This window comes from Podarcis erhardii (genome assembly GCF_964252035.2).
Source record: "Podarcis erhardii genome assembly, chromosome: 17".
In the NCBI taxonomy this organism is placed as follows: Eukaryota; Metazoa; Chordata; class Lepidosauria; order Squamata; family Lacertidae; genus Podarcis; species Podarcis erhardii.
Window position 1 is genome coordinate 8494544 of NC_138515.1, and position 12001 is coordinate 8506544.

The 12001-nt window shown below is 48.8% G+C and overlaps 1 protein-coding gene across 4 annotated transcripts in view; it reads left to right on the forward strand.

Moving 5' to 3' along the window:
* DOCK6 (dedicator of cytokinesis 6) overlaps positions 1 to 12001 on the forward strand; it is a 101862-nt gene that overhangs the window by 39753 nt on the left and 50108 nt on the right. For all 4 annotated transcript variants that reach the window (XM_081844721.1, XM_081844718.1, XM_081844719.1 and 1 more), the window contains exons 15-22: positions 675 to 792; positions 1502 to 1572; positions 1877 to 2015; positions 3144 to 3245; positions 3440 to 3526; positions 4086 to 4317; positions 5842 to 6000; positions 9872 to 10047. In XM_081844721.1, the coding sequence (XP_081700847.1) occupies positions 675 to 792; positions 1502 to 1572; positions 1877 to 2015; positions 3144 to 3245; positions 3440 to 3526; positions 4086 to 4317; positions 5842 to 6000; positions 9872 to 10047 (1084 nt within the window). The remainder of the gene's footprint in view (positions 1 to 674; positions 793 to 1501; positions 1573 to 1876; positions 2016 to 3143; positions 3246 to 3439; positions 3527 to 4085; positions 4318 to 5841; positions 6001 to 9871; positions 10048 to 12001) is intronic.

Consider the following 12001-nt stretch of genomic DNA (forward strand, 5'->3'; position numbering starts at 1 on the left):
CATTTAATGAGCCAGCAGTATTTTAATCCTGGGCTCTCATCCCACACTTAGCATGGGCACAGAACTTCTGACCTGGGGCAACAGAGTTGCACAATGCTGGCAGATGGCAGCTTATTGCAGAGGTACCTAAAGGCTAACTTTGGATTCTGGCACCTCTTAACGGTTGCAAGAGGTTGCGGGGAGGGGAAGGTGGCGTGTCTGTCCAAATGCTGGCTATGTTTATCCTGGCTGGGCTGTGGGATGGAGCAACGTGATGTAATCCGCTGCCTCTTGGAGAGGGTGGCATGAAGGACTGGCGTGATGCAAAGACTTGATGCTCCAAAGGTCTCCTGCTCTTTTACCTTTATGGACTGAGCATGCTCTGCGCATATGGAACTCTGACCAACTGCGGGCAGAGAATGGGAGACCAGAGGGGCAGGAAATGGAGTAGGAGCTGTTGGTGGGCTGAAACTCTGAACAGAACACATTTTAAGTTATCTGCATAGCCTGTGAAAATCCCTACTAAGTTGTACCTTAATCTTTGAGTGCAACTGATTCCCAGCAGGTGTACATTAATTTCTTTTGCAGATAAGGAAAAGGTGTTCTGGCAATCGCATCAGTTATGGGTCTCTCTGCCATGTACACATTTGCTGCCGCTCTCCCTCAGAACTGTAAAGATTCCCCTTCTCTTGCAGGAACCTGCTGTATGTTTATCCCCAAAGCCTGAACTTCAGCAGTCGTCAAGGTTCGGTGCGGAACATCGCGGTGAAGCTCCAGTTCATGGCTGGAGAGGACCCTGGCCAAGCCATGCCAGTGAGTGAGGCAACCTCCCTGTGGCTTCCTTACAACCTTTGCAGCTCCACTGGCCTTCTGGAGCAAAGATCTAGGTTGTGCTGTGAGGGAGCGAGGGAGCATCCGAATATAAGAAAGGAAAACAGAGAGCCCAATATCCCATTTTGCCCAAAAGTTTAGTCTCCTAGCCAGTCCCTCTCTGTATTTTGAACTCTCCCGTTTCTCTTAATTATACATAGTTTGGAGGGAACAGTTTTGCTAAGCAGATTCACAGTTCCTATTCTTGTGATATCCTCAGGTCAAGATCCTAGTCCTCATCTATGGGAAAATATAGCTACATCTACAGCAGATCTAAGCCTCCGGGGGTGGTGCTTTCATGCTAAGGGTGGGCAGCTGGTGACCTTCCATGCTGAATTCTAGCCAATGCCCAAAGTAACTCCTTCTGTAGCATCCCTGGTTCAGGGGGCAGATGCTGCTGTTGCCACCACCCCTTTTAGTTTCTCAGGGGGATTAAGGAGAGGGCAGTGGCGTTGGTGAGGCTCTAGCCAATGTGGAAAAGCATTGAGACATACCGGGTAATTTTTTTTTTCTAAGCAAACATTGAAAATTGCATAGCCTTTTCAGGTGGCCCTTTGACCGTCGCGTCCTCAGGCTCCCTCCCTGTGGTCTGCTGGACTTCAGCCTCCCTGTCTCTGACTAAGTCTATTTCTGGCTTTCCTAACAACCCCAGGTCATCTTTGGGAAATCGAGTTGCAGTGACTTTGCAAAAGAAGCTTACACAGCTGTTGTATACCATAACAAGTGAGTCCTAAGTAACTATGGCGGGGGGGGGGGGATAATTGTTGCAAATGAGGCAGGGAGGGGAGAGTTGCAGCTTTGATCAGGATGCACAGCTCCCTGGATAAGGAACCAGAGTTCTCCCAAGCTAACTGCCTCATAAAAATAAGATTGTTCTCCTGTGCAATCTTCTTCCTGGCAGTTTTCTTTCCTGGGGAAATTAGAAATTGTCTGATGCATTCAAGATCCCTTGTGGGTGGGTGAGGCTCTGGCTTAGCCAGTGCTGGCTCCTGGTGGACCACTGTGACATCCCTCATGTATCCTGCAGGTCCCCTGAGTTTTACGAGGAGTTCAAGCTAAAGATCCCAGCCAACCTGACGGACAACCACCACCTGCTGTTTACCTTTTACCATATCAGCTGTCAGCAGAAGCAAAATACGCCTTTGGAGACCCCAGTTGGCTACACAGTGAGTGCTTTCAGAACTCATGGCGTTTTGTAGCTCAGAAGCCGAGCTCATGTGCAGAAGCTCCTCTGTTCAAAACCCATGTCTCCGGTGGCAAAAGATTTCTGGTAACTTTAAGACTTTGGAGAGCAGCTGCCACTTAAGCGGCTCTGGGCTAGATGAACCCCTATCCTGACACTGTGGAAGGCATTATTATTTATTTATTTATTTATTTATTTATTTATTTATTTATTTATTTATTTTATACACTGCCCATCTGACTGGGTTTCCCCAGCCACTCTGGGCGGCACCCAACAGAATATTAAAAACATGATAAAACACCAGACATTAAAAACTTCCCTAAACAGAGCTGCCTTCAGATGTCTTCTGAAAGTCAGGTAGTTGCTTATTTCCTTGACATCTGATGGGAGGGCGTTCCACAGGGCAGGCACCACTACCAAGAAGGCCCTCTGCCTGGTTCCCTGTAACTTGGCTTCTCGCAGTGAGGAAACTGCCAGAAGGCCCTCAGAGCTTCACCTCAGTGTCCAGGCTGAATGATGGGGGTGGAGATGCTCCTTCAGGTATACTGGGCGGAGGCTGTTTAGGGCTTTGAAGGTCAGCACCAACACCTTGAATTGTGCTCGGAAACGCACTGCCAGTCAATGTAGGTCTTTCAGGACTGGTGTTATGTGGTCTTGGTGACCACTCCCAGTCCCCAGTCTAGCTGCTGCATTCTGGATTAATTGTAGTTTCCGGTTCATCTTCAAAGGTAGCCCCACATAGAGCGCATTACAGTAGTCCAAGTGGCAGATAATCAGAGCATGCGAGACAGTCTGCGGGCAGGTAGGGTCTCAGCCTGCGTACCAGACGGAGCTGGTAGACAGCCGCCCTGGACACAGAGAGTGCCCTTCCATCTCCTGTGTGGGATTCCTGTCCTTCCATCTACCTTGAGTACTGAAGATTTACAAGGTGGGGTACAGTAACAAATCTTCCTTCTCAGCGGGCAGTATTTGATTTGCTGCTGTCCCCTGCTCAGTAAAGGCAGTCTGTGGGCAGGGAGGGGCAGGTGAAGGACTGACAAGGGAAGACATGTCATCCTGCTAGGACTCACTCCGGACTTCTCTCTTTCTCTCTCTCTCTCTCTCTCTCTAGTGGATCCCCCTCATGCAACATGGCCGGCTGAGAACAGGACAATTTTGCCTGCCTGTGTCTGTTGACAAGCCTCCTCCCAGCTACTCGGTACTCACCCCTGATGTAAGTAGCGGCTGTTGTAAGTAGCCTGGGGAAAGGAGAGTCCCTTGAAGGGCTTCTCCTTGCTTATGCTGAAGTGAGGAATGTTCTCTTCTTCTTTTCCTTGTTGCCTCTCATCTCCAGCTTTCCTTCTTCTCTCACTCCTTTGCAGACACCCTTTAGTGGCATTATATTTTATCCCTATTGCTCCTTTGTAGGTGCAGCTGCCTGGCATGAAGTGGGTGGATAACCACAAGGGGGTCTTCAATGTGGAGGTGCTGGCAGTGTCTTCTGTCCATACTCAGGTGAGAGGAGGCTTTCACATTGCAAGGAATGGAATGTAGAGCCAAGTAGAAGCAGGACTCAGTTGAGCCATGTTCTTGCATGCCAGCTGGGATTTTTGCTCCTCCATCAACTGTCCCGTCTCCAAGCCTTGAACTAAATTAAAGCCTGATGCTAGCTCACTTTCTAGCATCATGCTTGTGGAAAGCTGTTTGCAATGTTTTTTTAGAAGCTCAAAAACAGTTGCCTTATTTTTCAGTTTGAAAAATCAAGGAGCATCTCAGAGAGAAAAATGGGGTTTTCTTGGTTACTTCATCAAAACAATGCATGTTGGGAGAACATACATCTGAGCCATTTACCTCTCTGGGGTTTAGGATACTGAGCTGGACTGAACATCAGTTTGGTTCAACTTGGCAATCCTTTATCTTTCAAAGAGAAATTATCAAAGACGTACAAAGGATTCTTGAGATAGCACATATCTGTTCTTCTGTTGATGTTGAAATGAACAAAGGACACTCCACATTTAAGAGATGCTTTGAACTCTGAGTTACACCATAGTTTTCTTATCCTTTATCCTGGCAGGACCCATTTCTGGACAAGTTTTTCACCTTGATCCATGTGCTGGAAGAATACACTTTCCCCTTCCGCCTAAAAGACGTAATCCTCACAGAAAACAACATGGATTCTGAGCTGAAATCCAGTGTGGGCAACCTACGGGTGGCTAGCTTGGAGTCCCTGGTTGTCTTTAGCCACCAGATTCTCAACAAGCTCATCCAACTCATTGTGTACCCACCTGTTATCGCAGGGCAGATTGGTGAGTGCTGTGCTTCTCCTCCTATTCCACTCCCTGTCCCATGGTTACCATTGTCTGGGCCATATTGAGTTCTTTGGTTGAGCATCTGGGATGCTTCACAAAGGGTCTTCAAAATCTGAAATTGAAGCATTCTCACATTTTGCACAGTCGTGTGGTAAGAGACAGGGTTTTCCATACTGGCATCACTCACTCCAAGGATAGGGTAAGGGAAACATGGGTTGTGGTAGAATCCCGGCTTCATAACTCTGGAAGTAGAAGGATGTGTGTTAAAATGGGTCAGCTCGCAGGTTGGAAAGAGTTGAATGAAAAAGAAATACACATAAAACAAGTCATAAATATAGGAGCGCACCATTCATTTGGTTAAATTTGGGTGGGGTTCCCAAGAAAAAAGAGACTACTTTTGAACAAAACTCCTTTCTTAATATAAAAGTGGAGGGCTGTTATGTTAGGGGCATTTCAGTATCACAGTTGTTTTAACCATTCATCTACAGTGGTACCTTGGGATGTGAACGGGATCTGTTCCGGAGCCCCGTTCGCATCCTGAATGGAACGTAAGACGCGATGGCGCGTCTTTGCATGCGTGGGTCGCGTTTTGCCGCTTCCGTGGATGCGCATGACGTCATTTTGAGTGTCTGCGCATGCGCGAGCGGCAAAACCCGGAAGTAACGCGCTCCGTTACTTCCTGGTTGCCGCGGAGCGCAACCCAAAAGCACTCAGCCTGAAGCACATTCAACCCGAGGTATGACTGTACTGACAGTTGCTTATTACTTTTCCATTTACGTGATTGCCAGTGTTGCTGTCGCAATTAAATTCACTTCTCTGAAAGATCTGCCTTTTGCTAGGGACAGTGTTGTTTCCCCCTCACCCAAGTCCTCTGCCAAAAACTGAGAACTCATGGGAAGGGGAGAGGTCTTTTCTTTCAGGGTCAAGAACCCCTCCTGATGTTTCCCACCCCACCCCACATCATGCTTTAAAGCAGGTGTTGGAAGCAGTGAGCAAGAAAGATTTACAATGTGCCTTTCTTCTTCTAAAGTACAGCATGCAGCAATAAAGAAGACCAAAGTCCTATTTGTATCTGTATTCTTCTGCGCCAAATTCTAGCTACAGCTGCATCTTTCTATGTAAGGATTTCTGAAGGAAAACATTATTTTTTGGAAACACATTCACTACATTTTTGGCACAAGGTCAACCTTCTTCCCAGGTTAAACGTAGGGAAGTGTTTTCTTTTGGTTTTTAGTTTTCAGCAGCCTGTGCATTTGTTGTTCGAGGAGCTAGAGATGGGGAGGAAGAACTACAAGTGGTAGACCTTGCAAACTGGGCAATAAAAAAGCCCGCGTTTGCTCCTTTTTTCCAAATTTATGCACGCCTTAACATGCTATGAATTCCCAAGATCAAGCAGCCTTTCATCCTTCTTGTTTGCTGAAAACCATCTAACCTTTGCTTGCCTTCTCTGTTCCAGTGTTTGGTGTTTTGAGCCACTTTTTGGTCATTAACACAAGTCCACACATCTCCCCATTTTCTCAGTGAACCTGGGCCGTGCTGCCTTTGAAGCCATTGCTGTGATGGTGAACCAGATCCACAAGAACCTTGACAGCAGCCAGGACCAGCACGGCCACAACCATCTGCTGGCCTCTTACATCTTCTACGTTTTCCGTCTGCCTGTGGCAGAGCCAGGCTTACCAGGTATAGCACAGAGTGTTTAGTTCCATGTGTGCGAGGTGGGGATAGGAGCAAGTGTCTGGCTGTCATTCATGTTGCCCTGGGTGCCATTTCCCCTGGTCTGCAACCCAGGCACTCCAGAGTTATGAGAGATGCCCAGCTCCTTGTGCTGATAGCAGTGTGTTTCTGTCTCAAGGAAAACAGTGGCCTGATTTGATCGGCACCCAGCAGACACTGTGAGATGTTTGCAGTCTTGGAGTCGAGAGGCAAAAATGAGCAGTGCTCCTTCCTTCTCTGCCTACCATCTCTTTCCTTCCACTTATTCTCCTCCTCCCTCTGTCTCCATGAAATTAGTCAGCAGGTTGCCTGCCCCTAAGGGATAGATGGGCATGTTCAGGGAGGTACCTAACTTGGCTCCATGAGTTTCCTCCCAGGAAAGGTCATACGTGGGACAGATGGGACTTATGAATAATTTAAGGCCAATTGAAGCAGATGAGTCATAGCAGTAGACTAGTAGCTTTTAGGGACAGAGTGCATAGCCCAAAATGGAACACGAGAAGGGGTCGGCAATTTTTTTTAGTAGTGGGCCGGTCCACTGTCCCTCAGACCTTGTGGTGGGCTGGAGAAGCGGTACCGGGGGGGTGGAGCTGGAAGAAGAGGCGAGGGGGGCAAGTACTCCCCACTCCTCAGCCCCAGCCGATGCACTTACCTTCCCAGGGGCTGCCACCACCACCGCTGCTGCTGCTGCTGCTTCTCGTGGGTAGGCAGAGTGAGCTCATCCGCTCTGCTCTCTGGCCCACAGGAGCACTAGGGTGGCGGTGGTGGGAGGAAGAGGCCGAGCAGCGGCGGCTTTGCTAATCAAATACCGCGCCCGGTTTACCTCAGCGTGGTGCGGGGACGTCTCTGCCAATCGAACACCACTGAGGTAAACCAGGCGTGGTGTTTGATTGGCAGAGACCTCCCCACGCTGCACTGAGGTAAACCAGGCACGGCGTTTGAGGGGCAGAGCCGCTGCTGCTCGGCCTCTCCCTCCCATTGACATTGCCAGGAGTCTCGGCTTCACGGCAGGTTCCGGCTTCACGGTGCGGACCGCATCCAGGACCCAGATGGGCCTGATCTGGCCCGGGGCCCATAGTTTGCCGACCCCTGGCTTAGTGGCTATTGGAAGCTAGTCCATTAGGGCAAATGGGGTGCTTCCCTCATTTCTTCCCCCAGCCAACCCCCAACTTACAACCAGCTGGCTCTCAGCTTCTTCCTCCTTTGTTTCAGTGCCTCCTTTGTAGAGCTCAGTAGGGAGCAGGATGGAGACTTGGAGTTAGTTGGCTTCATCCATCATTGGCTCCACTTACTGTGGAAACCCTACTGGTTTCAATGCACATCAGCTCTTTCCCCATCCCCATGTAATAGTCGCCCCCCCCCTTTTTCGGATCCTAAAATCAGTCTCCAGAGCATTCCCTGCATAATAGTCACAGGGGTGTCAGTCAGACATTTTGTTTTTCTCTGAAGTGTTTTGTTTTGCCCGCTTTTGTAAATGGAATAGCTCTTAGCGCAGTTGTTTCCCACCCTCTTCCTGCTCTGCTGTGGGCTCAGGCTTGCCTGCGGGACTTGCCTGTTGGCCAAGTCAGCCCTCAGCCTGTGGAGGATGAGGCAGTTTTGCACGGGGAGCAAAGGCGGTGGCAACCGAGGAGGCCTGACTCGAGAGCCAGCGATGGAGGAGAAATGCGACAGCGGCAAGGTCCTGCCTGGAGGCAGGCAGCTGGGACCTGTGGATGTGCCCAGTGCCCGGTAACTGCCTGAGACAGGGCCTGTGCAGCTGGCCTCCTGCTTCTCTCTGTGGGGCTTGCAGGATTGGGTTAGAGACCTAAGCTAAGCTATGCATTTACCGCCTCTCACTGCGTAATGGTCGCCACCACATAATAGTTGCACCCTGCTTTTTTGACAAGAAAAATCAGCATTAAAAATGTGACCATTATGCAGTGAAATATGGTACTCTCTCCCCCTGTGCTCTAGGCCAATATTGACAGTATCATGAGATCTTCATTCTCTTTGTATTCTTGACAGGGGTGGGGTGAGAGGAATGAGCTTTATTGGTGGTAGTGAATGTATGTATATGATGGAGGAGGTTTTTAGAGCATCCCCACTTGGAAAAAGAGGACCAATCACTTCCCTTCCATCCCCAGCCACCATCAAGAAGTTCTGATAGTGAAATGACGTCATAGTAACACTTTTAGTGAGATGCATAAGGGGAGATTATTTGTTGCGGTTTGCAGGAGATGGTGGGAAAGACGTGGCACATACTGAAATTGGTGAAGGAAAGTCAACTTGCTTTGAAACAGGCTTGCACTGGTGAGGAGAAGAGAGACTTTGGTCCTTCCCCACATCCATGGTCATACATGTGAAGGCCATTGCACAGAGCACTGAAGGCAGTTCCTCTTCCCAGTTAGCAGCCCTTCCTGTTCAGCCAACACACTGTTACAGGTGGTGAACACATCCTCCTTAATCTCAATTTTGTCATCATTGAAGTGGACTGAGATTCTCCCTTGTGCATGTTCCTCACTCAGAAGGGAGACAGCATCCAGTTATGAGCTGGCTCCTTCCACCCAGTATTGGAAAACCCAGACTCCCAAGGGGCCAGGGGAGAGGGATCATTCGGCGTTTGACCTCCATGGACTGCAGTACTATCAAAAGTCTCTTGGGGGACAAAAATAGAAAAATCTCAAGACTTCCTCATCCTCTAACTTTTCTAGCTGCAAGGGTTGGGGATTTCTGTTTTCCCCTTCTCTTGGCACCATGCCTGGCAGTTAAAAGCGCAGATTAGAACTGGCACCAAACAGCAAGGGAGCTGGGCAGCCATTGCTGTTCTGAGCTTCCTTCATCAAACCCCTGGAGTTTCTTCTCATTGTAGACACTCCCTGCATATTTTCATCCTAGCAGTGCCTCTTCCACATTTTGCCTCTGGTGTTCAGTGGCAGCTCTGTGCCAGGAACGAGGCAGTGGGGATGGGAAACCAGACTCTTGGCCCTACAGAAAACGGAGTGGCCTAAACACAGCTACTTGCTCTTCAGTGGTCTCTGGTATGCAGAGAGGCAGTATCGTCCTCGTATTTGAGGAAAGCGACTCAGAAATGTGGATGATGATGTACCCCATAAAAGGGTGGAAAAGCTTATTAGGACTCGCCGAAAGACAGAGTATTGACTTAACTGTGAAGGTTTCTTCTGCTCCGCTGGAGAGAGGAGGATATCAATTTATGGCAGGCATAGGCAAACTCCAGCCCTCCAGATGTTTTTGAGACTACAATTCCCATGATCCCTGACCACTGGTCCTGTTAGCTAGGGATGATGGGAATTGTAGTTCCAAAACATCTGGAGGACTGGAGTTTGCCTATGCCTGATTTATGGGCAACTGACTGTACCCACCAGGAAAGACAGGACTTGTAGAGCCTTAAACTTCCATAGGGATATTAGGGGGTTGAGGACAGAAAGTACTACAGCTTAAGAAGATGCACCAACTAATAAAACCCAACAACGAAACATGGCCATGCCACCAGAACATGGAGGAAAAACAAGGATTGAAAAGAAGGTATCCCAGATCCTACGGGGGAAGCAATTCTGGAGCGCAGAAGTGTGTCCCAGCCAGATCACGCCCTCTGGCTGAGCCAGAAGGACTCTTCACTTGAGATGCTCCATTCTGGTGCAGGGAGGAGGCATCCAAGGGTAAAATAATGGAGGGTAAATTGGGACACAGTGGCAGCGTATTGTCTTCTCATGGCCATGGGAAGTGATGGCCTATTCGTGACTGCTGGATGCGTCATCCCTCAATAGCATTCTTCCCACCCCAATATGCCCATCTGTCCTTTGACTTAACCTAGTGGTTTGTGTGTGTTTGTGTTTTACAGAGACTGGAATGCCACCCCACAGTGGCCCCATCCAGTACGCCACCTTGTCCCGCACAACTGGGCGCCCTGTCAGCCTTAATCTCTCTCGCTCCAAAAGCATCAGCAACAGCAACCCTGACCTGACCACCACACCAAACTCCCCAGATGAAGAGGTTCAGAAGATTGTTGGCAGCAAGGTAAGCGCTGCTGAGGGTTCTTGTTGTTAATTTATTTATACTTAACCTTTTCCCCTGATGGGGGCTCAAGGTGACTTACAGATAGAATAAAGGTAAAGGTAAAGGGACCCCTGACAGTTAGGACCAGCCATGGATGGCTCTGGGGTTGCGGCGCTCATCTCGCTTTATTGGCCGAGGGAGCCAGCGTACAGCTTCTGGGTCATGTGGCCAGCATGACTAAGCCGCTTCTGGCGAACCAGAGCAGCGCACGGAAACGCCGTTTCCTTTCCCGCTGGAGCAGTACCTAAACACCACAGCACCGGCCCTTTCATCAAAAGCAGTCAGTTCCCAAAAGCCTCTTGGAATAAGAAAGTCTTTACATGTTGGCAGAAGGACAAGGCAGAAGCCAGTCTAGCTTCTTCAGGGAGGGAGTTCCAAAGTTGTCCAAGCATCATATACCACAAGGATGTGAAGCTGGATCCATCCCTTGGATCAGAGCCGTATCTCCTCCCACCCTCCATGGAGCAGGTTTGATAGAGGGGTGGGGCAGCTTATGTGTCAGTCACCGGATGGCACAGTGATGTCAAGTGACCCCCTTTCTTCCTTTTTTGTCTACGTGGTTTGAAATCAAACCACGTAGGCAAAGGCACATTTATTTGCAAGCCCCAGTAATTAAATGTGGTTTGCAGGCGCAGGACTTTGTGGGTGCTTGCAAACTCCATCTTAGTCTGCCTCAGGCCAGATGTCGTTTCTGACTTCAGGTGGAGGTGACATGAGATGTAGGGCAGGTGAAGGCGGTTTGACTGAAACAGCCTCGTGGGCCAAGTGGGGAGGCCCGGTTGGGATACTGCCAGGGAGACGGAGGCATCAGGCAGGCCCCCAGTTGTCTCCAGACGATCACTGGTCTCCCGTGGAACAGCATCAGTCAATTTACAACACAAGCCTCAGAGACATTCCAAGACCCATGCACACCCTTTCAGCAGAGTCTCCACAACGAAAGATGCAGACAGAGAGAGAACATATTTACAGCTTTATTCAACGTAGTTCAGAACAAAGGAAAAACATGACTGCTTGCCTCCGTGTCCAGGAAAACAGCCGGAATACAAAAGCTATATACAAACGGAAGTTCCCAGCAGACAGTGCTGGGAGTAAACAGGCATGTGATACACAACAATCATGCCTGACCCTTTTAAGAATGGAACTATATCCTAACAGGGCCAGAGGTTTCCCACTGGTCAAAAACTATCTGTATACATCTGGCATTTTAATAATCACATAAATAGGACCCCAGTAGTCATTGCAGCAGTGAGCTTTGCCATGAGTGCCCAAGTGCCACCCTTCTGGGCCCAGCACGAACTTGTACCACCCTGCCACTAATCCTAATTCTTTGTTTTGGAAAAACAATTGCCTGAAATAATACTTTCGCTGTTTTGAAACATTGGAGGGTGATCACTGCCATTAAGCTTTTTCAAGGGACAGATTATGTGTGGTGTTTTGTTACTTGGTTAGCCCTGGTATGCAAGTTTTTTACAAAGGAAAGTACAGCCAGTGTTGGGGTGAGGAGGTCAAACTGGATCGGGACCATGGCATGAGGTGGGTGGGTGGGTGGCTGGGTGAGTGGTGGTCTTTAGCCCTTTGCTTCTGCTGTCGTTCTGATCAGAATCACCCCCTCCACGTGCATGCTTGCTGTTCATAATTGGAGGAAGGCAGAGTGAGAGACAGTATAGATCAGTGGTTATCAACCTTTTTTGGGCCATGCCCCACCTAAGCATCTCTAAAATCCTGATGCCCACCCCAACATATAATTTTATTTTAATTTTAAAAATGTGTATGTCACAATATATATTTATATACTGTATATGAGGCCCCTAGAACCATAAGAAATGCAAAAAACACTGTTAATAACTCATTTTCAAATTGACCCCCATAAAATCAAATTGCCGCCCTGTGGGGCATGTGCCCCATGTTGGGAACT